General features: G+C 41.9%; 2 protein-coding genes across 2 annotated transcripts in view; both read left to right on the forward strand.

Moving 5' to 3' along the window:
• The window catches only part of LOC126222094 (protein unc-93 homolog A-like), a 78324-nt gene extending 63597 nt beyond the window's left edge, over nt 1-14727 (forward strand). Inside the window, exons 5-6 of the mRNA XM_049942182.1 lie at nt 1569-1833; nt 14027-14727. Coding sequence (XP_049798139.1) covers nt 1569-1833; nt 14027-14346 — 585 coding nt within the window. The 3' untranslated portion in view covers nt 14347-14727. The remainder of the gene's footprint in view (nt 1-1568; nt 1834-14026) is intronic.
• A 1327-nt stretch (nt 14728-16054) lies between these two features.
• Nucleotides 16055-23847, forward strand: part of LOC126222260 (coiled-coil domain-containing protein 13-like) — a 79223-nt gene continuing 71430 nt past the window's right edge. Inside the window, exons 1-2 of the mRNA XM_049942183.1 lie at nt 16055-16132; nt 23051-23247. Coding sequence (XP_049798140.1) covers nt 16055-16132; nt 23051-23247 — 275 coding nt within the window. The remainder of the gene's footprint in view (nt 16133-23050; nt 23248-23847) is intronic.

Below are 23847 nucleotides of genomic sequence, written 5' to 3' on the forward strand. Positions count from 1 at the left end.
TACCGTTGATTTTTTTCTTAGCAATGACAAGAATTTTTTTTTTGTTAAGTGCTCCATCACGTTACAGACTAAAAATAGAGATGTCTAATAATTTTTCGGAATTTTTACTGACATACGAAATTATCGCTAACTCGCAACGCTATGAGAGGGTGAGGTGACCTTGAGGTGCTTAGTTTCATGACGACTACAATAGCAAATGATCGTGTTTCATGCGGGATAAGCTAATATCCAAGGAATTCCTCTGTCAATTTGCTTTTGCTTTTTAAACTTTGCTGTCATCTCTTCAGAGCTACAGTTATAGGAAATCAAGCATAACAAATATGTTTCCTGAATACGAAATTTGACACCCTTTGACAAAGGGTCGTCCAGAGCCACAGACGTACTTGGTCTGCTTAGGACTCGAACCTCATCTACATCTACATCCATACTCCGCAAGCCACCTAACGGTGTGTGGTGGAGGGTACCTTGAGTACCTCTATCGATTCTCCCTTCTATTCCAGTCTCGTATTGTTCGTGGAAAGAAGGATTGCCGGTATGCTTCTGTGTGGGCTCTAATCTCTCTGATTTTACCCTCATAGTCTCTTCGCGAGATATACGTAGGAGGGAGCAATATACTGCTTGACTCTTCGGTGAAGGTATGTTCTCGAAACTTCAATAAAAGCCCGTACCGAGCTACTGAGCGTCTCTGCTGCAGAGTCTTCCACTAGAGTTTATCTATCATCTCCGTAACGCTTTCGTGTTTACTAAATGATCCTGTAACGAAGCGCGCTGCTCTCCGTTGGATCTTCTCTATCTCTTCTATCAACCCTATCTGGTACGGATCCCACACTGCTGAGCAGTATTCAAGCAATGGGCGAACAAGCGTACTGTAACCTACTTCCTTTGTTTTCGAATTGCATTTCCTTAGGATTCTTCCAATGATTCGTAGTCTGGCATCTGCTTAACCAACGATCAACTTTATATGATCATTGCATTTTAAATCACTCCTAATGCGTACTCCGAGATAATTTATGGATTTAACTGCTTCCAGTTGCTGACCTGCTATATTGTAGCTAAATGATAAGGGATCTATCTTTCTATGTATTCGCAGCACATTACACTTGTCTACATTAAGACTGAATTGCCATTCCCTGCACCATGCGTCAATTCGCTGCAGATCCTCCTGCATTTCAGTACAATTTTTCAATGTTACAACCTCTCGATATACCACAGCATCGTCCGCAAAAAACCTCAGTGAACTTCCGATGTCGTCCACAAGGTCATTTATGTATATTGTGAATAGCAACGCTCCTACGACACTCCCCTGCGGCACACCTGAAATCACTCTTACTTCTACCTCAGCCGGGATCAGCCGCACAGTCCATGACTGCAGCGCCTTAGACCGCTCGGCTAATCCCTTGCGACTCACCAGAGTACAAATGAGAGCTCCAGCAATGCACTGACCTTTTATTCCTTGTGCACGCGATTCTACCGCCATCTGTATTTGTGCATATCGGTATCGCATGACTTTTGTCAGCTCAGTGTACACGCACACGCACACACGCTGATTGACGACTTCCGCTGCGCAGGCGTTCGTGTCGTGCTCGTGGGGGATCGCGCACATCGGCGGCGTGGTGGCGTGCTACGGCGCCTCCAACTGCGCCGCGTCGGTGGCGCTGGGCTGGCGCGGCCGGTCCGCGGGCCACGCGGCGCTGGTGTCGGCGTACGGGGGCTGCTACTGCCTGCTGCTGGCCGCGCTCTTCGTCTGGGCGCCCGACGCCAGCAAGGCCGCGCCCTTCTTCCTCCTTGCCGCCTTCTGGGGGATTGCAGACTGCGGAATTCTCGTCGTAAACTGTACGTCCACTGTGCGCTACCTGCTGTATGCAACACTTGACGGTTAGGTGACTGTACGACTGAAGACCACAGATGTTAACTCCCATAGTGCTCAGAGCCAATAGGTGACTGTACAGATATCTCTGAACATTTTTAACGAAATTAAGAATTTCTAGCATTTGTAGACTTAGAGAAAGCTTTCGACAATGTTGATTGGAATACTCTCTTTCGAATTCTGAAGGTGGCAGGGGTAAAATTTAGGGAGCGAAAGGCTATTTACAATTTGTACAGAAACCAGATGGCAGTTATAAGAGTCGAGGGGCATGAAAGGGAAGCAATGGTTGGGAAGGGAGTGAGACAGGGTTGTAGCCTAACCCCGATGTTATTTAATCTGTATACTGAGCAAGCGGTAAAGGAAACAAAAGAAAAATTCGGAGTAGGAATTAAAATCCATGGAGAGGAAATAAAAACTTTTAGGTTCGCCGATGACACTGTAATTCTGTCAGAGACAGCAAAGGACTTGGAAGATCATCTGAACGGAATGGACAGTGTCTTGAAAGGAGGATATAAGATGAACATCAACAAAAGCAAAACGAGGATAATGGAATGTAGTCGAATTAAATCAGGATAAGCTGAGGGAATTAGATTAGGAAATGAGATGCTTAAGGTAGTAAATGAGTTATGCTATTTGGGGTGCAAAATAACTGATGATTGTCGAAGTAGAGAGGATATAAAATGTAGACTGGCTAAGGCAAGGAAAGCGTTTCTGAAGAAGAGAAATTTGTTAACATCGAGTATAGATTTAAGTGTCAGGAAGTCGTTTCTGAAAGTATTTGTATGGAATGTAGGCATGTATGGAAGTGAAACGTGGACGACAAATAGTTTAGATAAGAAGAGAATAGAATAATTTCGAAATGTGGTGCTACAGAAGAATGCTGAACATTACATGGTTAGATCACATAAGTAATGAGGAGGTATTGAATAGAATTGGGGAGAAGAGAAATTTGTGGCACAACTTGACTAGAAGAAGGGATCGGTTGGTAGGACATATTCTGAGGCATCAAGGGATCACCAATTTAGTATTGGAGGGCATCGTGGAGGGTAAAAATCGTAGAGGGAGACCAAGAGATAAATACACGGAACAGGTTCAAAAGCATGTAGGTTTCAGTAGGTACTGGGAGATGAAGAAGCTTGCACAGGATAGAGTAGCATGCAGAGCTGCATCAAACCAGTCTCTGGACTGAAGACAACAATAATAATAAGAGAGCGTACACAGAAAGAAAGCGAGGTACCTGCATAGCAAGGCCAGAGCGAGGCTGCTTGAACTACAGAAGTGGAAATCAGTATGAAGGCAGGGCTCCACGAAAGTAATAGTACAATGTTTGAAGCATAACGTATCGAATTTACTACTAAAGTAGTAGGTACATAGAACACATAAACAATCGTGACGAAATTACATTGTGTCTTTCGCAACACGAGTAAAAAAATAAGGAGTTTGCATTCCCTGTACAGACATTGGTATAAAAGCACTCACTGTCCTGTTGTGCTGTTGCGCTGTTGGTACTTTGCCCAACCTCCGTTCTCCCTAACTACATCAAAAACTCTCTTCCTCATAGATATTGTTAGCGTTAGTAGTTCTTGCGGTGAAATTGTCGCCCACTAGTCTCGTATCGCTTTTTACAGCTCACATACGACTTTAAATTAGGATCCGGGAGGTTAGCCAAGAGTGTTAATGTGCTGCTTCCTGGACTCGCATTGGCGCGTTGGCCCCGGATCGAATCCGCCCGGCGGCTTAACGACGGAGGCCGGTGTGCCGGCCAGTCTGGATGTGGTTTTTAGGCGGTTTTCTACATCCCACTAGGTGAATACTGGGCTCTCCCCACGTCCCGCCTCAGTTACGCGGCTCGCAGACATCTGAACACATTCACACTATTCCACGGATTACACTAGACAGAGACAGTAGGGGTACACTCATTCTGTCCCGGGGGGTACGGGGTGGCAGCAGGAAGGGCATCCAGCCACCCCTTAAATTAACCTTGCCAAATCCGATTAACCATACCGACACAAGCAAAAGAAAGAAAGAATACGATTTCAAATTAGCTTCCACTGCAATAAACACAGCTTGCATTTATTCCACAAAGGTGTTCCACGGGTTTCGAATCCGTCCCACGTGCAGGCCAGGGCAAGACATCGGTATCTTTACCTTCGAACCATTCTTTGTTTCTACCAGAATCATACATTATATTGTTGAAGCACTAGACATTCGTCACCTATGTTCTCATACATTTTAATCAGTTCTATTTACAACAGCTCAGTGTACATGTTACAGTTCATTCTAGTGTTCGGCCAAGCAATGCATGACTTACCTTTACTGCAGAAGGGTGCACAAGTCATAATGTTTCCACCCTCAAAATCTCTGCTCATTCTTGCCTGCTGCTTTGTTCGCATATCATGACAATAATAATGAAATCCATTCTGCCTGTCTAAATTAAACTTCTTATCACTTCTGAAGATCACTTACCGCCATTCCGAAGTCAATGACGTACGTTTCTCAGCAAATTTCAATCTAGCCCCTTGTAGTTTGGTTGTTAGAACGGCTTTCTGCAGCTGTTTCTTCAATACAAGATGTTTTTCATGTGACAAAATTTGTCGTGCACGTCTGGTAGATACTGTCAACTGTGAGTCAGCAACAACTCGAGAAGAGTAACGGTCTATGGCCCTCGCTTTGCGCAAAAGTAACCCTTTCTATGACTCAGTTAATCTTCTACTTTGCCCATATTTTCCCTACTGCCCATATCGTGCGCCCAATCTAACGAAGTTATCCATCGCTGTGCTGCGACGGTTCAACTTCCTGGTGACTTGACGATTACAAAGTCCCATTTACCTGTACCACTGTCCGCCCCTGGTAGCTGAGTGGTCAGCGCGACGAAATGTCATGCCTAACGGACCGTGTTCGTTTCCCGGCTGGGTCGGAGATTTTCTCCGCTCAGGGACTGGGTGCTGTGTTGTCCTTATCATCATCATTTCATCCCCATCGACACCCAAGTCTGCGAAGTGGCATCAGATCGATAGATTTGCACCAAACCAACGGTCTACCCGACGGGAGGGTCTAGCCACACGGAATTTCCATACCTGTACCACTGATTTTTCCTTTTTCATCACATGATAACCGTTTCCCGCGTGACCTTATCACAATCGTGGTTTGTGTACAAAACACACGCTGTCGCTAATGGTCTCTGTTCCCTATCTTCAGAAAGGAAACGTACGCACACACTAACACCGTTCAGAGCTGACTGCATTTATACCGACCTCCACCCGCTACTACTAGGATCGTTGATGTCTTGCCGGCCGGGGTGGCCGAGCGGTTCTAGGCGCTACAGTCTGGAACCGCGCGACCGCTAAGGTTAGTTAGGTTTAAGTAGTTCTAAATTCTAGGGGACTGATGACCTCAGAAGTTAAGTCCCATAGTGCTCAGAGCCATTTGAACCATTTTGATGTCTTCTTACATAGTGTGCTACTGACATCAAATGCGGTACCATTCGACAGCATTTATCATATACTGGATTTCATATTATTGCATACACATTGCCCACAACTATTCCAACCGACAAAGTTAATTTTCCCGCAAATGTCCTTGCCCAAATATTGATTTCCACTACAATAGCGCAGAAAACAGCCCCGTAGTATCTAATGAAGCACCAGACAACGGCAGCCGGGACCGACAACATTTACGGGCCCTGCAACAAATTTGTGACGGCTTACTAGTCCGCCACACTCCACGAACGCTCCGCTCCGTGCAGGGCCCATGAGATCTCAATATTTAATTGAAAAAGTGCCCACTAAGGGTATTAATTTTGTGGTGTGCTATCCAGAACTTGCACGCATTTAAACATGCAATTAAGAATTATTCAACTGGTCTGAAACAGTTACTCGCTCCCGCCGGAGACGGCTACAGGCACTCGTAAGACTAGCAGCGTGACGTCGAGGACGACAGGAAAGACAGAGCGCGGCGCGTACGTCACGAAGGCAGTCCTGCGTTCGCTCGCTCGCTCGCTCAAATCGGCAGACAAACTACGTTTCTACACCTGTTAACTCGTAACTAGGCGTGTCCGTACAAACGAAAACTGAATCTGCTGGAATCCGCTATTATGAAATCTTAATGTTATTAGTCCTACCATGATGGGAAGTTCATCGGCCTACTTATAATTTGTTACGGCTGTACTGGCGTACAATAAAATAAAATCATGCTAAAATGATTATCAGTTGCATAAGGCACTACTTCCAGCATATAATGAGTACTGTTAGGCAGAAGAGACTAAATGCTATAAACACGCCGTTATACCACTTATATCGAGTATTGATCTTAAATTAAATCAGTAAGACTTCATAATCGCAGATTCCAGTGGAAGATGCAATTCTCGTTAGTACTTACACCCCCAGCTGCGAGTTAACAGGATTAGAAACGCATTTTGTCTGCTGAGCTGAGCGAGCGAGCGAGTTCAGGACTACCTTCGTGACGTATGCGTCGCGGCCTGTCTTTCTCGTGGGCCTCGATGGCAGCCATGTGCCGTCACCGAATCTCGCGGACCCGGGACCCTGCCAGCAAGCTTGAACGTGCGAGACGCTTTGTCCGCTTTCTGCGCCGCCGGCTGCTACGCGCTGCGCTGACAGAATCGAGGCGCGCGCTGCGCAGTGTTTCTCAAACGATTTTACAGGAACTGTTCTGCGTAACAAGATTTAGTTAAGCGTTACCTATGTTTATATGCCAGCTTCATGCCAAAATGCCATCATATCGTGACTCGTCATAGTTCTTGTGTTATTTCGCATTTAAGTAAGACACTGAAGGAAATTCTAAAAGTTTACAATGAGAAACGCTGAGCGCTATGGTTTTGTGTTCTGTGCATATCACGTCATATGTTGCTGCACTTGAAATTTAGCTAACATACTGAATTTGTCTTCAGACATGGGAGCAGTTCTCACTCTGCCTCCAGCGTCGAGAAAATGGATTCTACGTAGTGCACTCAGTTCTGATAGCGCACGTCAGTGATGAAGCCACGATGAAATATTCACAAAATCCCTGATATCTAGTTAACGGTTTGAGATATCGAATCGAGGTTTTGGCAGATCATGGCATGCAAACCATGTAGTTAACAATTGAAACTTCATTATCTTCTGTGCTTTTCAAGTAGCTGTTGATTCTCAACGAAACAATTCCATTTTTAAAGGTTATGGAGAGCTGATGAAACGAAAAATTGCTGTGGGTTTTGCAACAACGTAAGTGAAGAACTTACATATTTGGTTTTACACTGATGACGTGTATAATGAAATAATAAGCAACCAGTGCATAAAAGAAATTTAATTTCTTTACCAAATTGATTGAGATTAGTCTCTCCACTTGCTCCAGTCACATGTTCCAGCCTCATGATGTACTTCGCATTTTATTTTTGTTGTCAGGTTCATTACAAGCATGCTTCTGACCTCGCTACAGCTGTATGGAGATTTAGTTTTCAAATTTTCCCGTCCATAGAGCCACTTGTCGTCGGTATTAAATTATTTTATTTATCATTAGATTTTTTGTATTATTTACTACACTGCTTTTATTCACCTACAATTTTATATTTATGCCTTTTTTTTTTCATCAGTCTACTGACTGGTTTGATGTGGCCCGCCACGAATTCCTTTCCTGTGCTAACCTCTTCATCTCAGAGTAGCACTTGCAACCTTATGCCTTATGACAACCATAGTTATTTTGTTTCATTATTTTATCGTACTTCCATCCCCACTCTGAAACCAACTTCAAGATATGCATGCCATTGGCTGATCGGCTCGTGTTGTGGCGTGATGTCTCCACTTTTCGTTCCGCTTCTTTGTATCAGTTTTATACAGACACTATGAACTACTCGTGTGCTTCTAAGAGCTCTTATTGTATTAACGGTTTCAGTATTCTATTATTTATTGCTACTGCATGCATTTTTTGCACTTTATTACTGACTCTCGCAAATAGTGCGATAGGCATAAGTATGTAACATTTTGTATCTTTTAATTTTTAAAATATTTTTAAACTTTTCGTCCCCAATTTTAATATTGCTATCTGACTTGTACTTATTTATGGTGTATTCTCCTCCACAGCCTTCTGAAGAAGGGCACTAAGTGCTCGAAACCGGTAAAGAAGCTAAATTTCTTTTATGCAACTGCTTGCTTATTATTTCATTATCTATGACTACAGTTTCTGAAGACGGGTAAAATACTCCACTGATTATGTGCTTTCTCATAAGCTATTCTCCTGCCTTGTCCTGAGTTCTTCGCTTAATAAAACACAGTTTCAGCTTTTTGTTTCAATTGCATCTGCACCGGCGTGTTATTGAGGTTACATTGTGTAAACTCCAATGAGTTTTAGCAAAAGATGAAACTTTTAATATCGCAAGAAAAATATGTAGGTTTTGGTCAGAATTCGCTACTGATGACGTTTCTCTGAAGAAAATGGATAAGAAGTCTGGGGTATTTAAATTGGTCCTTTTGTCGCAGTTTGCGTGGAATCCTCTAACCCACTGTGTTTTTAAGAAAGTACAGCTGGTACTGAAACACAGTACACAGTGCACCATCTTTTTATTCTTATCCCCATCGAAAGTCAATTCATGAACCGTTTCTTCTCAAATATTTTTAGATTTGTTAAAGATATAATATGTTTTCTCTCGTTCAGCAGTTCCAGCGGCTCATAAAGGGAATTAATCACTTTTTTAACCAATAGAACGAGTATTCTTTTTGGCTCTGGAATAGCAATTGTTCTTGAGACAGTATATTTGTAGTTCTGAAACTGTAATGACTCAGATGACTTACAGAACCTTATCCACTGCTCCTCAAGGGGAAAACAGATTAACAATATATTTGGAAAACTAGAAGCTATTTAAGGTGAGTAAGTTCAGTCCATCACTTACAGGATCAAAATAACCGTGTGCTATTTGTTGTCATTTTCGTCGTATTTCTCAAATCATTGAAATGTACGTCGAAAAGTCTTCGGTTTAATACCAGTTGTCCATTATAAAAAACCCAGTGGGTTGCACAATTCCACTGAAATTGCAGCAAAAGGAGAGATTTAAATGACTCGTTCTTCTTACCTACTTTCTTCAGAGAAACCTCATCAGTAGCGATTTTTGAGTAAAAACCTATATTTTTCTTGTTACCATGTTAAAATTTGCTTCTTTTGCCAAAACACAGAGACGTTTGCACAATGTCACCTCACTAAGATGCCTGTGCAGATGCGGCTGCGTTACAAAGCTGACATTGTGGTTTATTAAGGGTCATTCCCCTTTGTCAGCCTATAAGAATAGCAATTTTTACGATTTTTTGGAAAAACTAATGAAGAAACCAAGGTAAATATATTTGCACATTATTTATTGAATCTTGGACAACATTTCCTGCTTTTTGTAAAAAATTCAGTTATCATTAAGCCCCTCACTCTAGGAGTTAAAGTTGCTCTGTCCAAAGCGAGGTGCGTCCACGACGAAAATCCTGCATTCAGCAAATCTTACATGAAATAAAAAAAACATACAATTTTTTAATCTATAGTATATTGCACACGGTTGAATAGCATAGTTTTTGGAAATTTGAAAAAAAAACAATAAAATGGCTGTCGTTTGAAAAATGTACTTTCGGCGTGTGTGTTTGGTCACGTTTTTGCAATGAGTGATAAGCAAATTGAAATACAAGAAATATTAGCCAACTACTCCTTGCGGATATGGCCGAGGAGTAACTAAGCCAAAGTTTAGAAACATATCTTCGTTAATGTGGCAACAATCCATTTCGTCAACTGTATCGAGAAATAGGCGTTTAAAGGTAACCTATGACTCTATCAGATCAAAAATGAATTTATGTAGAACTTCTCATGCTCTGCTATACTATCACCGTACATGAGACGTTTCACGACCACAGAATCCTCCTGCTCCACATTTTTCTCATGTATCCTCGCCGCCCACGCTTCGTGAGAATCGTGCAGTGTGCAACGGTAAGCATCCTGCAGCCGATCATTTTCGCGACCGATGGCAAACGTTTCTGCGTGGTATCCACTTTCGACTCTCATTATGTGCAGCATTTTCAAAATGGGTTTGAAATCTTCAGGGTAGATCGAATTTTGCATAAAGCACGATACTTCTGTGGTTCTCGAGTCGCAATTGATGCGTTTAGGAGCAAACTGCCAGATGGCCCGTACTGACTGGCATTCGTGAGTACCGTCAAATGTTGCACAGAGGGTGCCGAGCGTGCCCGCATACACACCTGCTCTCTGGCTCACCACAGCATGCCTGAACTAAATGACGTGTCACTTTGTTCCTAAGATGAGGTGTCAACTCGTGGTTTTGATATGATATTTTACACACTTGTAGCTTCAAAAAAATCGTAAAACGAAAAATTAAGTTTTTGAAGCTGACTGAGGAGAACGGACCCTTAAGTGAGCAACCGAGAACAAGTCAGGCAATAGCTTACGAAGAAGCACATTATTCTTGATTTATGTTGTTACAAAGCCCACGACAAATTCTCGTTTCAACAACTGTCGATGACACTTAAAAATTACATTGTTTCACTGGAAAAATGTATAGTTACTAGAATAGTGTGGTAGATAACACTTCCCTTGCATTGTTAAGTACGTATCGCAGCGTCTACTTGTACTGAACGAGCTGTACAAGCTGTACACACGAGAATGTGTGCAGATCCATCCACCTCGCCAACAGGATCTGTAGAGGTCTCGTACCTGGCGTCTTCTATAGATGATGTCCCTTTCACAACTGTTGACAGCAGCAGGTCATGAACCTGTTGGCTCGTTGAGATTCAGATTATTATTAATTGAGCATGGGGGAAAGGGACTTTACTTCAGTAATTGACACTTCAAGCCTTAATAACTGTCTGCAATTCCTGCCGCAGCATAGTATCACTGATGTCACACAGCACTTTAATTCAATGGGGCCTAACAACACAGTATGGTCTGTGAGCCTGAAGGTCTTGTGCAATATTGCACCACCTAACAAAACCATTAAACTTTTATGTTACAGGCAGATAATGAAGTTCCGCCTATTACCCAAATGGCAAAATACTCTCATCTTTGCATACTGTCATCTGTCAGAATCCCAAACCATTAACGAGACATTAAGGATGTTATAAATAAATTAGTCTGGTTTTATTTCTGGCGCTCGCTATTGTAACTGAGTATGCTACATAAAATTCAGATAGTTACCTCCTACCATCTCCAAAGAAAAATCCTTTATGTTAGGTAAATTTCATACACAGGAATACATTAATATGTACCAAATGCAAAATCATAGCCACCCCCAATTTTCATTGCAAACTTTTCAAATTCCCTGCAGTGTCTTACTTAAATACAAGATATCGCAATAACTATGACCTTTAACGATGCTGACAAAACGCAAAAATCCAATTCTTATACGGAATAGTTTCCATAAAATCTTGTGAGACGACTGCAGAGCTAACGGAGCGTTGGCGACTTTCTGCACCAATCAGCAGGCTAACTAGCGTTCTCTGTGTGCACCTGTGTGTGTGTGTGTGTGTGTGTGTGTGCGTGCGTGTGTGTGTGTGCGAGAGAGAGAGAGAGAGAGGGGGGGCGAAGGGGGTAGGAGGGGGTGAAAGACACAGCCACCTGCACGGAATGCATAGACATATAGTGCTCATACTGAAGCACCTAAGCAACGAATTTCTTCCTACTGACGTAGCAAACCACTATATACCCTTAGCATCATGGAGAGGGTCACAAGCCAGTTCAGTCGCAATCGGTGAGTGGTCGCCTGCGAGAAAGCGAGCAAGACCGAACTGCATTGATAGTGATCGAATGGCCGCCGCTCACTGTGCTCTGCCACGTGGATGCAGTGCCCTACCGTACACGTGCAAGCAGGATACCGAGTAGCTAAATTCATTTATACTGATGGCTATAAAATGCAGAAAAGGCGGGATTTGCTTTCATCCAGGTCGAAGGCCAAGAATTTTTAGCAGAGGACTATAGTTTATCAAATTCTTGTCGGGTTTCCAGCCGGATCAAACTGTAATCTGAGCACAATATTTCAGCGGTCCACCTGGCCGCCATCATCAGGTGAGAAAAGCTGCGCTGCTCTCGCCGATAACTGATTCCACTCGTTTTTTTTTTCCTTTATTGAATTTCGATTCCCGCCGAAGGGGGGCGGGCTGGCAGCAGCTTATTACACTGCTATGCAGCCTACAGACTTGTTAAAACGTAAGAAGAAGATAAGGAACAATAGAAGGAGGTGATAAAACGGTGACTTAAATTGTAAAACGGCGGAAAATTGCGGAACGTTAAAACATAAAGCAAAGGGTTGGCAAAACTAATAAAATACACAGGAAGCAGACAGGTAACACAGTAGACAAACAGTTAAAAAAAACATGGCGACAGTCTGGTTTCTGTTCACACAAGATATAAAAATCACACCCAGCGACAGTATGATGTCCGTTCGCAACACTTCGGAAAAGACACACAACACTGAACACTCTCTGTAAACATTGCACTAAAATGTCGGCACAAAGATGACACACCATAGCCAAGGGTAGATGGGGGGGGGGGAGGACTCATAAAGGGGGAGGGGCAGGGCAGATGGGAGAGGGAATGGGAAAAGGCAGAGGAGGGAAATGCAAAAGGACTCGGGGGAGAGAAGGGGGGCAGAGAGAGGGTAGGTGGGGAAAAAAGAAGATGGAAAGGGGGGCAGAGGGAGCCCAGGAAAAGGATGGAGGAAAGGAGGGGGGGTGAGGATCAGAGTTAATAGCAGGGATAAATGGAGGGAAAGAGGGCATCATCCAGGAGGGGGAGTTGATGGAATCCACCTTGGGAAAGGAGATGAAAGGTGTAGAGATGGAGGGTAGGGGGGGACACAACAGTGAAGATGTGGTAGGGGGCGGGGATGGGAGAGGAAAGGAGCAACCAGGGGGTAAGGGGGATCAAGGCGGCAGGAGGTGTAGAGTATGTGGATATGTTTGAGGAACAGGAGCAGATAGGGGAAAGGAATGAGGTCATAGAGGATCCGCTTGGGGGACAGGAGGCGTATCCGGAAGGCGAGGCAGAGTGCATGACGCTCAAGGATCTGGAGGGACTTATAGAATCCAGACGGGACTGGCATAACAGAGGATGGGATGGATTAAGGATTTGAAGGTGTGGAGGATGGTAAAGGGGTGCAACCCCCATGTCCGGCCAGAGAGGAATTTGAGGAGTCGGAGGTGGTTGTTGGCTTTGGATTGGATGGAGCGGAGATGAGGGATCCAGGTGAGGTGATGGTCAATGTTGAGGCCAAGGTAGGTGAGGGTGTGTTTGATGTGGACAGGATGGGCGCAGATGGTAAGGGAGAAATCCAGGAGCCAGAAGTAGCGAGCGGTACGACCTACGATGATTGCCTGGGTCTTGGAAGGATTGATTTTCGGGAGGCACTGGTTACACCATGCAGCAAAAAGGTCAAGGTAATTCTGGAGAACGCGTTGGGACCGTTGGAGGGTAGGAGCGAGGGCGATGAATGCGGTGTCATCGGCATATTGCAAGAGGTGTACTGGAGGGGGTGGTTGGGGCATATCTGCCATGTACAGGAGGTAGAGGAGAGGGGAGAGGACAGAGCCCTGGGGCACACCTGCAGAGGGGTAGAAGGTGTGGGAATTGGCATTATGGATGGTAACATAGGAGGGGTGGCGGGAAAGGAAGGAATTCCACTCGCAAATGACTGCACCTTTATATGCATCGGAAGTACAACAGCGCATTCGCTCAATCATTCCTGCTGCCCCCTGGCGCAAAAAGATTTGCAGCGCCTCCGGTGGTGAATACTGTTGAAAATGATACATCGTTACAAATGATTATTCATAGCCGCCCGATTCAGATGCCGTTGTTTCTTCATATCTGATAAAACTTGATTCCACGTTTTACTTAGCGGATATCCATTATCACGATTAATGATATTATCTGCTCGTCTGATTTCGACAGATTCTTTTAAAACACAATTCCAGTACCGCGTAGGATTTGTAGCGACCGTACATAGCTAGTTCGCACTGCACTCCCACATTGTTTCAGTGGCGCGGTGGAACTACAGGTCAAAAAATTGAGATACTAGTATAGGTATTTTGCTGAGTCTCTTGTAACTCTAGTGTTCTGAAACCCCAGATGAAGTTATTTAGAACTCGGGGTATAGAAAGTAGGGGTAATTAATGACGCGTGTGTTGATTGCAGCTGTGTGTGGCATTCTGTTTCGTGGCCGCGAGAAGGCGGCCTACAGCAACTTGCGCTTGTGGGAGACCGTGGGCTTCCTGTACGGCTACGCATGCAGCCCGCTGCTGTGCATGCGCGTCAAGCTGGTGGTGATGGCAGCGCTCCTGGCGGCGGCCGTTTGCGGCTACTGGGCGGCGGAATATCTGGCAGGCCGGCGTGCAGCCAGCAGCTTCTGGCTGCAAGAACAGCAGAAAGACCAGCAGGAGGCCCGTCCCGCAGACTTGCAGCGCGCTGCACTTGAAGGTCGCTGGCAGAAGCCGGCTGCTGAAGGAAATGCGTGAATGTTCATCATTTTTCGTAGGCAGGCGAATAATATCTGATGAAGACATATGACTTTGCAGCTGTGAGAAAATGCTTCCAAGAACTACGTGTACAATAGCTATTCCGAAACTACTAGTCGCTCTGTTAGTAACGAACTTCCAGTTCGCCACTTAGAATGTAAAGAAATCTGTTTCACAGCTTTACCTGTGTAGGATTCTAAGCTATGACATGACCAATAACATTTCCGACTCAGGTACTAACAAGAGATGAGAGATTGTATAGATTATCAACAGCACATGGAAACAGCATGCAGACTAAGTGAATGTACAGGCTTATGTTGTGTAAACAGAATGTTACTGACGATAATGTACAACCAAAAATAAATATCACATGCCATGTAACATTAGCAAAATTTGTGAATCAAAATAATACTCCTTAATTCCGAAATCTTTCTGTTGAAGTGTCTTCCGTTCAGCTGGTATACCTGATATTGTTGAAATGAAAAAGCAAACACTAATACAGAAAGTACACCCATACAATTTTAATATTTGTAAACTGGGACGACCATCTGCCCCTTTCATTTATTCGCCTGATAATTACATACACTGATGCGACGAGGAAAATATTTATGCTGGTTTCTTACGGCGTGTGATACTATTTCTATTTTGTCCTTATTAATCATAGAACTGGACCCACGTTATATTCACCAAATCCTTTCATTGTATGTAAACTTGTTGTCACACCTAGGTCCCTAATTTATTTATGTTGCATATTGAAAAATTGTTTCACGAACACACTGTATCCAAAGAAAGAAGTCCTTCCTTCGGTTATATTTAATTCTAATAATATTCACATGTACTGAACAATGTACGCTTAACAAAAAAAAAAAAAAAAAAAAAAAAAAACAGATTCAGTCCCACCAACCGACAGATAACTCGTGTCAACAGCGCATGATTTCAGGGACGATGTTTACATCAATGGTAACATCTATGTTTCCCAGCCACGGATACATAGTAATACATTTTGAGAAAGGAGAAAAAATATTTGAAAAATACTTACCGTAGTGTTCCCCACAGACTCGACTACAATAACACTGTCACTATGCTACATGGTCTTATAGGGTCACAAGAGCTGTCAGTAAGACAGATACAGCTACAATAACATGAACGTACCTGTTAGTAAATGACTGTTTTACCCTAGGAATGTTGAGGATTTATTTCATATCGTCACACATTATGTTCAAAAGAGACTATGGTATCTGAAGAAATCACCTAAAATGTGTACTCATAGTATTAAACGTAAACCGCCTGCCTAAAAAGTTTAGAACTTGAATTTTATTCCTGGCTTGTAAGTGGCGTCAGGATAGTAACTGCTGTGCAACTGAGAGAAGTCAGGTACTAATCACAATGAGAAACAGCGTACAGATAACATTGAAATCATACGAACTTACTTCAGGAATCTGAAGTTTTAATCTCAATGTACTGGCCGTTGTTTATCTATAAGCGATGGCTGTCCACAGATAATTGACCATCTCAGATGAAAGCATACATATGATCTTTATTTTTTATTTAGCAGACGAGAACTGGCTTCACTAAAATGTCAACATTGTGTTAATTATCTAAAAAACGAGGCAATTTTTACATGAGAACTCCACAAGGTGTAGCACATGCTCAGTAGCGCTTTCCGGCACTGTCATAAGTTTGTTTACGCGACTGAAAGCTGAACATCATGTCTGATCCGAATGGTGCTGGAGATGGAGCAGGAGATGCTGCTTCGGTTTTCGACGCCAAATTGGAAGAGGAACAGGTACATGTACATCGATCTTAAACATACAACTGTCGCAGGATTCACAGCATGTATTCATACGTTGGATGACCATGATATATTGGAGAACTTCGTAGATAGTGCGAAATTTAACTGTTGACCTTGGCTCTGTTCCGTCTCGTCTTTGCTCTCATTCATGTCTTGTAACTACAGTGCTTTCAATTTTCCTGATGAGTTTTTAAGCTTCTATTTGAATCCTTGCTTGTAAAATGATGTTGGTTTGAATACCTTGACTCCTGTAAAACACAAAATGCTTCTCGTTCTCAGTCACCTAGACAATTTTGGCACCTATGTGCAACCTTGTCATGGTCTCACTTGTTTGAAAATAAAGTACAGCTTCAAATGATTTCTAATATTATCCTTAGCCCTCAACTGTTCCATTTGTGCCTGATTTTAGTAGGAATTAAGGGCAACATTCTTTGGTAGATTTTATGGACGTAGAATGCCTCTGAAAAGCAGCGATGATGGTCGGTACTTTCGTCAGAAAAATGAGTTTTGCAAACATAACAGTGACGGTTCACTGTATGTAATTATTTTGCCAGATTTTCTCTCGTGATAACTTCTTTTATTTTGTTCTTGGAGAAAGTGTTCGCAAAAAAATCAACATACCAAGAAAAATTACGTAGTAATATTGGGAGATTGTAACAATCTCATTTCCCTATTCCTGCAGTGTAAAAAGTATTATTCAGAAGTGCTCTTTAAAATAGAGAGAGAGAGAGAGAGAGAAAGTCTGCTATAGATTTTTTTTGTTTTTGTCTATGGTCATTTAGGAATAAGGACATACAAACTGACTTAGTTCTCTTCTGTGGAACCTGTATAGTTAATTCTCTGTATATGAACCTCTAAATCACACTTACTGTAACATGTCTGATACACTACTTCCTATTTGTTTTAGTTTGAAAGATTGTGATGCCGAAATCATAAAAAACAAGTTTCCAGAAAAATTAATACAAAGTAGTATCCATAAAACAGCCACAACTCTTTTTTTTGTGGGAAAGACTTAGTCTGCACTCAGTGTTTTGTCGTTCGTTACCGGTTTAGCGACCGCCTCCCCCTCTACGTTCTGTTCCTGAACCCGGCCTAAACAATAAACTGTCTTCTGTGTTTTTCCTTGTATATGTTATACACAATCTACATATATTAGTTTGTAATTTTAACTTTATTTGGAATGAGCTTGGTTTTACTTTAATTACAGCTGAAGTTTGTCAGCCTAGTTAATCATTTTTGCATCGAATGTAGTATACTGTATCATTCATACTACTGACAATCCAAAATACACTCCGACCTCGAACGTCATATGAAGATCGAGGGACTAATAACCACGAACTTAAGTCCCTTTAAAAATATGATCATTATTATCATATACCTATCTGCAAAATTGGCTGCATGGAGATTGCACATCACCAAGAGAAGGTGAGCTTTTCTTAGACTCTAGTTTATCTCACATTTAGATAGCTTAAATGATTACTTACAGTAGTGTCTAATTTTGTCTTTTTTAACAAACCTCTTCGGATCATTTCTGTTTTTACTTTCGATTATAAAATAATGATTATAACTGGATATCGACTTTTTTCAAGTCTCTCTAAAATGTGGTGTTCATGTGTGGGGTAACTCTTTCACTCTGCTTGTTGGTTTTTATTAGTCAGTAGTCAGAAGGAGCAAATGTAACGTATTTTTTGTTGTAAACAGTATTATTTATCAGCTCATAGTTGAAGCCACAGTTAAAAGCGATATTTGATGGTTAATAATTGTCTTTAAAATTCAGGTCAGATAATCTAAAAGATATAATAGGTGATGCACCGTGGAATAGACAAATGTACTCGAATGGCTTACAAACTAGTTTGTGTGTTCATTCCTGCAAAATGAAATAGACAGATGTACTCGAACGGTTTACAAACTAGTTTTTGTATTCATTCCTGCAAAACATCAGGAAGGGTGTTGATTTTACTTTGTAATTGTCATTTCTTTAAAGTCAGTACCGCCATTAGACTGTTGTTTATTTGAAGTGTTACATTTGCACTTACACGATCATGATTTCGGCTTCAAAGTGCCATTATCAAGTGTTTTAAATGTTACACAGTGCCTAAGATGGCATACTCTCGTATTTAAAATACACTATTAGACACACTAAGGGTCGATATTTCTGCTAAAGCCTACTGCTTTGTTTCATCACTGAGTATATATACTCAGCCTACTGCTTTGTTTCATCACTGAGTATATATCCTCATTGATGAAACAAAGCAGTAGGCTTTAGCAGAAATATTGACCCTTAGATAATGTGTCTAATTGTGTATATGAAATACGAGAGTATGCCATCTTAGGCACTGTATAACACCTAAAACACTTCATAATGGCACTTTGAAGCCGAAATCATGATCGTGTAAGTGTAAATGTAACACTGCAAATAAACAACAGTCTAATGGCAGTACTGACTTTAAAGAAATATTATGACTGTGGCCCCGCCATTATGAAAAAATTTTGTAATTGTCATGTTCAGAGAGGCACGAACAGAACAATACATATTATTCAATGTTTTATTTCTAGCAAATATTTCTCAGTTTCTTCATAACCGAAGCAGTTAAGTACTATGGGAGGGATGTTGTAGCAAACATGTAAGCCTTGTAGCTAGTAATACCATCGGTCTTCCGATTAGATGCTGAAACAATAGCCCTCGATTTTTTTCAGTGGAGCTCTAGGACCAACCTCTTAAATGGATACCTGATGGGTAGTCAGTCTTTGCTGAGGTCGAAATAAGTTATACCCAATAAGGCATGTAAATCTGATTTTTTTGTTTGTTTCTTATATCTCATACACCTTCAGACAAACCTAATCCGCGTGCTTGACGAACGACCACTGATCGAGTATACCAGTTTCTCTGTATTACTTATCATTCATTTCTCATGCCCAATTATACGAGTGCTGGATTGTTGTCCATCCCTGCCTCAGAAAAGCAGTTCAGAGACAGCTAGACATGTAGAACAGTTATATTATTTGCAGACTCATCGATTAGTCTGTTTACGATGATGATGTGGCAGATGGCGTTCGATCACAGAAACAAATGTCATGTCAACGGCGAGATAAGTGTGAGCTCTGCAAAGGTATGCATATAATTCCTCACTACAGTATGAAAACAACGTTAATTTTCACAGTCTCTGAGTAACAAAATAATGTTATAAAATTGTAATACTATAAGGGATGCAGTTGTTAATTTTTATTGCATGGTCACATGTTTATGAAGTACACGGAGAAGTAGACATTTTGTCAGACTGGCATTGAAAGATTAGTTAGTTATTTGCTTCATAGATCATTTAAGTGATTCTATTGAAATCATATGGAACGAGTCAGTTTACAGAGTATGTATACAGGGTGGTCCATTGATAGTGACCAGGCCAAAAATCTCACGAAATAAGCATAAACTACAAAGAACGAAACTCGTCTAGTTTGAAGGGGGAAACCAGGTGGCGCTACGGTTGGCCCGCTAGATGGTGCTGCCATAGGTCAAACGGATGTCAACTCCGTTTTTTTAAATAGGAACCCCCATTTTTATCACATATTCGTGTAGTACGTAAAGAAATATGAATGTTTTAGTTGGACCACTTTACTTATTAAGCTGGAACATCTTTTCAGAATTCTGTTTCAAAATTCCATCAACATCACATGAAGTTTTGCTTTTTAGAATTTTTTGGATTTTATTAATTTCAATGTAGGATGCTGGTACTGCTTCTAGTTGCTTAAGGTTTTGTGGAATGACAGTTTTAATATATTTTCTTGCTTTATCATCTAATTGTATTTTTGCTACTACATTCATAAAATGATTATTAAAAGTACTTGTAGCATGAGAATAATCAGTCAAAACATTGCCATTTAGTTGAATTTTTGTGGTATCTTTTACACTGACTGGCTGTTCTGTCTCCCATTTGACAATATCCCATACAGCTTTAATCTTATTATCTGTGTTATTTATTTCTGTCAGGATATGCATACTTTGATTATTTTGATAACTTTCCTTAACATACTGCAGCATTTTTGTAGTGTGCAAGCAATATCGGATTCTGATTTATTCTAACCTTTATATGTAAGTTTTCTTCTTCCACTTACATGAGATTTTCATCTCCTTAGTTATCCATGGCTTACTTCGGTTTTTGTAATGGATCTTCTGGATAATTTTTTAGGAAATCAACTTTCAAATGTTGATACAAATTTACTATAGAACAGATTGAATTTGGCATTAGCGTCTCTTTCTATATGTATCTCATCACACACTAGCCATTCTAAATTATTTTTAAAATATTGTGTCCTCTGCTCATTAATACTTGTTAGGTGAAAAATGCATCCATCTACGCCTGCCGTAACTTCTTCACTGGATTAAAAACATTTTCAAGTCACAGATTTCTTTGGAAGTAAGAGTAAGTGGAGTAAGTGAATGTGGAGTTTCCAGCTATTCGCATTCGAAATCTTTAACAGAACGCCCATTTTTCTGATGAGAGTCACATAAACTACTTGCGTTGTCCTTTCCTTGACGTGATTTAGAAAGCTTGCACAGCATAAACCGAATATCGCCTCACTCTTTGTAAATGAATAAATAAGAAGAATCGCTTTCCCATCCCAGAAACTATGGGCGTGAACATTCCAGTAGATAAATCAAATAGAGTTCGCCTGCTTTCTTGTGGAGGGCCAACGGCCTTCGCCCACTGCTTCGTTTGCCTTTGAAGCATGAAGTACTGAGTCCACGTTTTTCCACAGTAGTAACGCACAAACTCAACTTGATTATTTTCAGTGTAGCCCCACACGTTCTTAAGAACCTACTGTCCTCTTCTTGCTTTTCAAATGGCTCTGAGCACTATGGGACTTAACATCTGAGGTTATCAGTCCCCTAGAACCTAGAACTACTTAAACCTAACTAACCTAAGGACATCACACACATCCATGCCCGAGGCAGGATTCGAACCTGCGACCGTAGCGGTCACGCGCTTCCAAACTGAAGCGCTTAGAACCGCACGGCCACACTGGCCTGCAGGAATATGTTGCCGACCCACCAAACTTGTACACTTGGCGAATGGGTAAAAAGGTTCTTCTACCTTGCCCAATTTAGGTTTCTTGTGGATGTGATAATCACTCCCAAAAAAGTGATGAAAACATAAGAGTTTGTCACATAAACTGCAACAAATAAATGCAACAGTTTCACGGTCGCACTGTTTTCCCTGTGCACTGTCAAAACATAAGTTTTTAACGTTTTCAAATTTTTTCTTGTGTAGACCGTCATAATCTACATATGTCCAAGCAAATCTGAACATGTCCTGGAATTTTGGAAAGGCAAATTGATTATGTGTGAGTGCTTAAGCTTTGATAATTGTCTGCAAATAAAAAATTAAACTTTCCACTCCAGGGAAGACTTGAACGAAGGACCTCTCGTCTCGCAGCTGTTCACGCTAACCACGGGACCACGGCGTTCCTACGCTGGCAATAACCTTGATGTTGCCTATCTTGCGCATGGACTACTCAGTTTGTATATTTTGCTTATTTTTTTCGTAGTTCCACACAACTTCTTCCTGTTTTCTCGATTGACATGTGTTCAGTTTTTCAAGGCCAATCCACTGTGCCAACTTAGTAACTAAATCTGAAGGGGTTGCGATAGGGAGGTTCCCATATTAGTACCCTACAACATGGCATTGCACAGTTACTTTTGAATACCCGGTGTAACGGCGTGGCACATAACATGGACTGCAGGCTGCATGTAACCCACCATTGATCTGCTAGTGTCTTGGCTCATTGTTCATACTTTTGACGTCAATAGTCTCAGGACGTGCTCATCTTCCTGATTACATAAAAGTGTCTACAAACTCAAAAAATTAATTTTGTAATTAATCTTTCTGTTAAAATGTCCACAGCTTGTGGTCTGGAGATTATAGTAGCTGACTCTATATCTCGAAATCCTGGGTTCCATTCCCGGCCAGGTCGAAAATTTCCTTCGCTCGGGGACTATGTGGTTGTGTTGTCCAGATCATCTCATCTTCATCGTGCAAATCACCAATGCATCAAATACAAAAATTTATGGCAGGGGCCGAATAATTCCAGATAGGGTCTCCTGACCAATAATGCCACACAAGCATTTCACTTTTCTATAAAAATTCGTAGTTATAATTACAATATTTGTTCAATAAAATAGTAAAATGAACATTTACAAAACAAATTAGCCTTTTCCCAGAGGCTTCATTCGCGTAAGTGTTCGACACTTATATTGCTAAACTCTCCTCCTTCCCCTGTCTGTGTCCACCTCTTCCCCTCCCCATCCCTCTGTCCACCTCATCCTCCCACATCTATCTATCTCTCTCCTCCTTCCCATCTCTGTGTCCACTTCTTCCTTCCCCTGTCTCTCTGTCTATCTCTCTCGCTCACTGACCATATTTTCCTCTCCCCATGATCTGTCTGTGTTTTCCTCCACCACTCTGTACCCATGTCCTCCTCCCCTATTTTCTTTTCCACCTGCTCACTATCCCACTACACATTGCACCTGTCTCCTGCATATCCCTATCCTCCCCTCTCTCTTTGCCCATCTCCTACTTCCGCTCTCTCTGATCATCTTCTTTTCCCTCTCTCTGTCCTATCCCCATCATCCTTCTCCCTGTACATGATCTCCTCTGACTACCTGTCTGTCACTCTCCTCCTTTCTCTGCAACTGATCCAGGGGTTAGATGGTGACCATACAAGCACACACATGCTGCTTGATATATAGTGGGTGCTTCAGAAGTGATGTCCAACATTCAGGAATGTGACAGGAATGGTCATTCGAAACAAAAAAGTCAAGTAAAGATGGGCTGTAAAACGCATACCTTAAGAGCTAAGAGCAAGTCTCAATCATTGGTACTGTGAAATAACATTACTCGGAGTAACTGTTTTCAGTGCCGTGCTGGCAGCATCGTTCTATTCAGAAGGGCTCGCACGCAGGTAAAATTTTCGTCGAGCAGTGATGAATCTGAAGCAGCAGAGGTGTATCCACAAGCGACATGTAAGAAACTGCGCGCGCAGGTGCGCGCCCTCAGCACCGAGAACTGCCAACTACGTCGCAGCGTCGAACAGCTGCGTCAGCACGCCAGCGCGCCGGCCACCGCTGCTCCCACCAGATGACGTCATCTACTGTAGCTCTACACTTTTAACGTATTAGTCTCTCTCTGGTCCAAGTGGTGTCTGGTGGAGCGCACATAGTATAGCAGTACAGTTTTGCCACCTTGCGTCTGTCCCGTTCGCAGATGGACTGTCTGTACATCACCATGTGATGCTGAGGATATGCTCTCAACATCTTACGAAGTTTTTGCGTAAAGCGTTTCTCACAGATGACTTCTGAACATGGAACTCTGTCTCAGAATGAAAAACCCGTGACGATTGCGAATCAGTATTCTCTTTATCCAATTTGGCGTAGTTCCCTCAACGCTCGACAGTTTTAAAAAATCTATGTCTCTTACGTCTGTGTTATGTTAACTGATTTGTAATGTTACTACTGTCAGGAGCTGACAACAGTGAACTAAGGTACATCTACTGTCAGTTTAATTATCTGGATATTTTGTGCTGCAAATTTCTTCATTGGAGGGGTTGCCCTAAAATCTTCACTGTTTACAGTATTTTAACTAATTAATTTAATAACATTTTTCCTTCTAAATAATTTTCCATTGTAACTACGAACTCTACCGAGGTCATATAGC

The sequence above is a fragment of the Schistocerca nitens genome, chromosome 1 (assembly GCF_023898315.1).
Source record: "Schistocerca nitens isolate TAMUIC-IGC-003100 chromosome 1, iqSchNite1.1, whole genome shotgun sequence".
In the NCBI taxonomy this organism is placed as follows: domain Eukaryota; kingdom Metazoa; phylum Arthropoda; class Insecta; order Orthoptera; family Acrididae; genus Schistocerca; species Schistocerca nitens.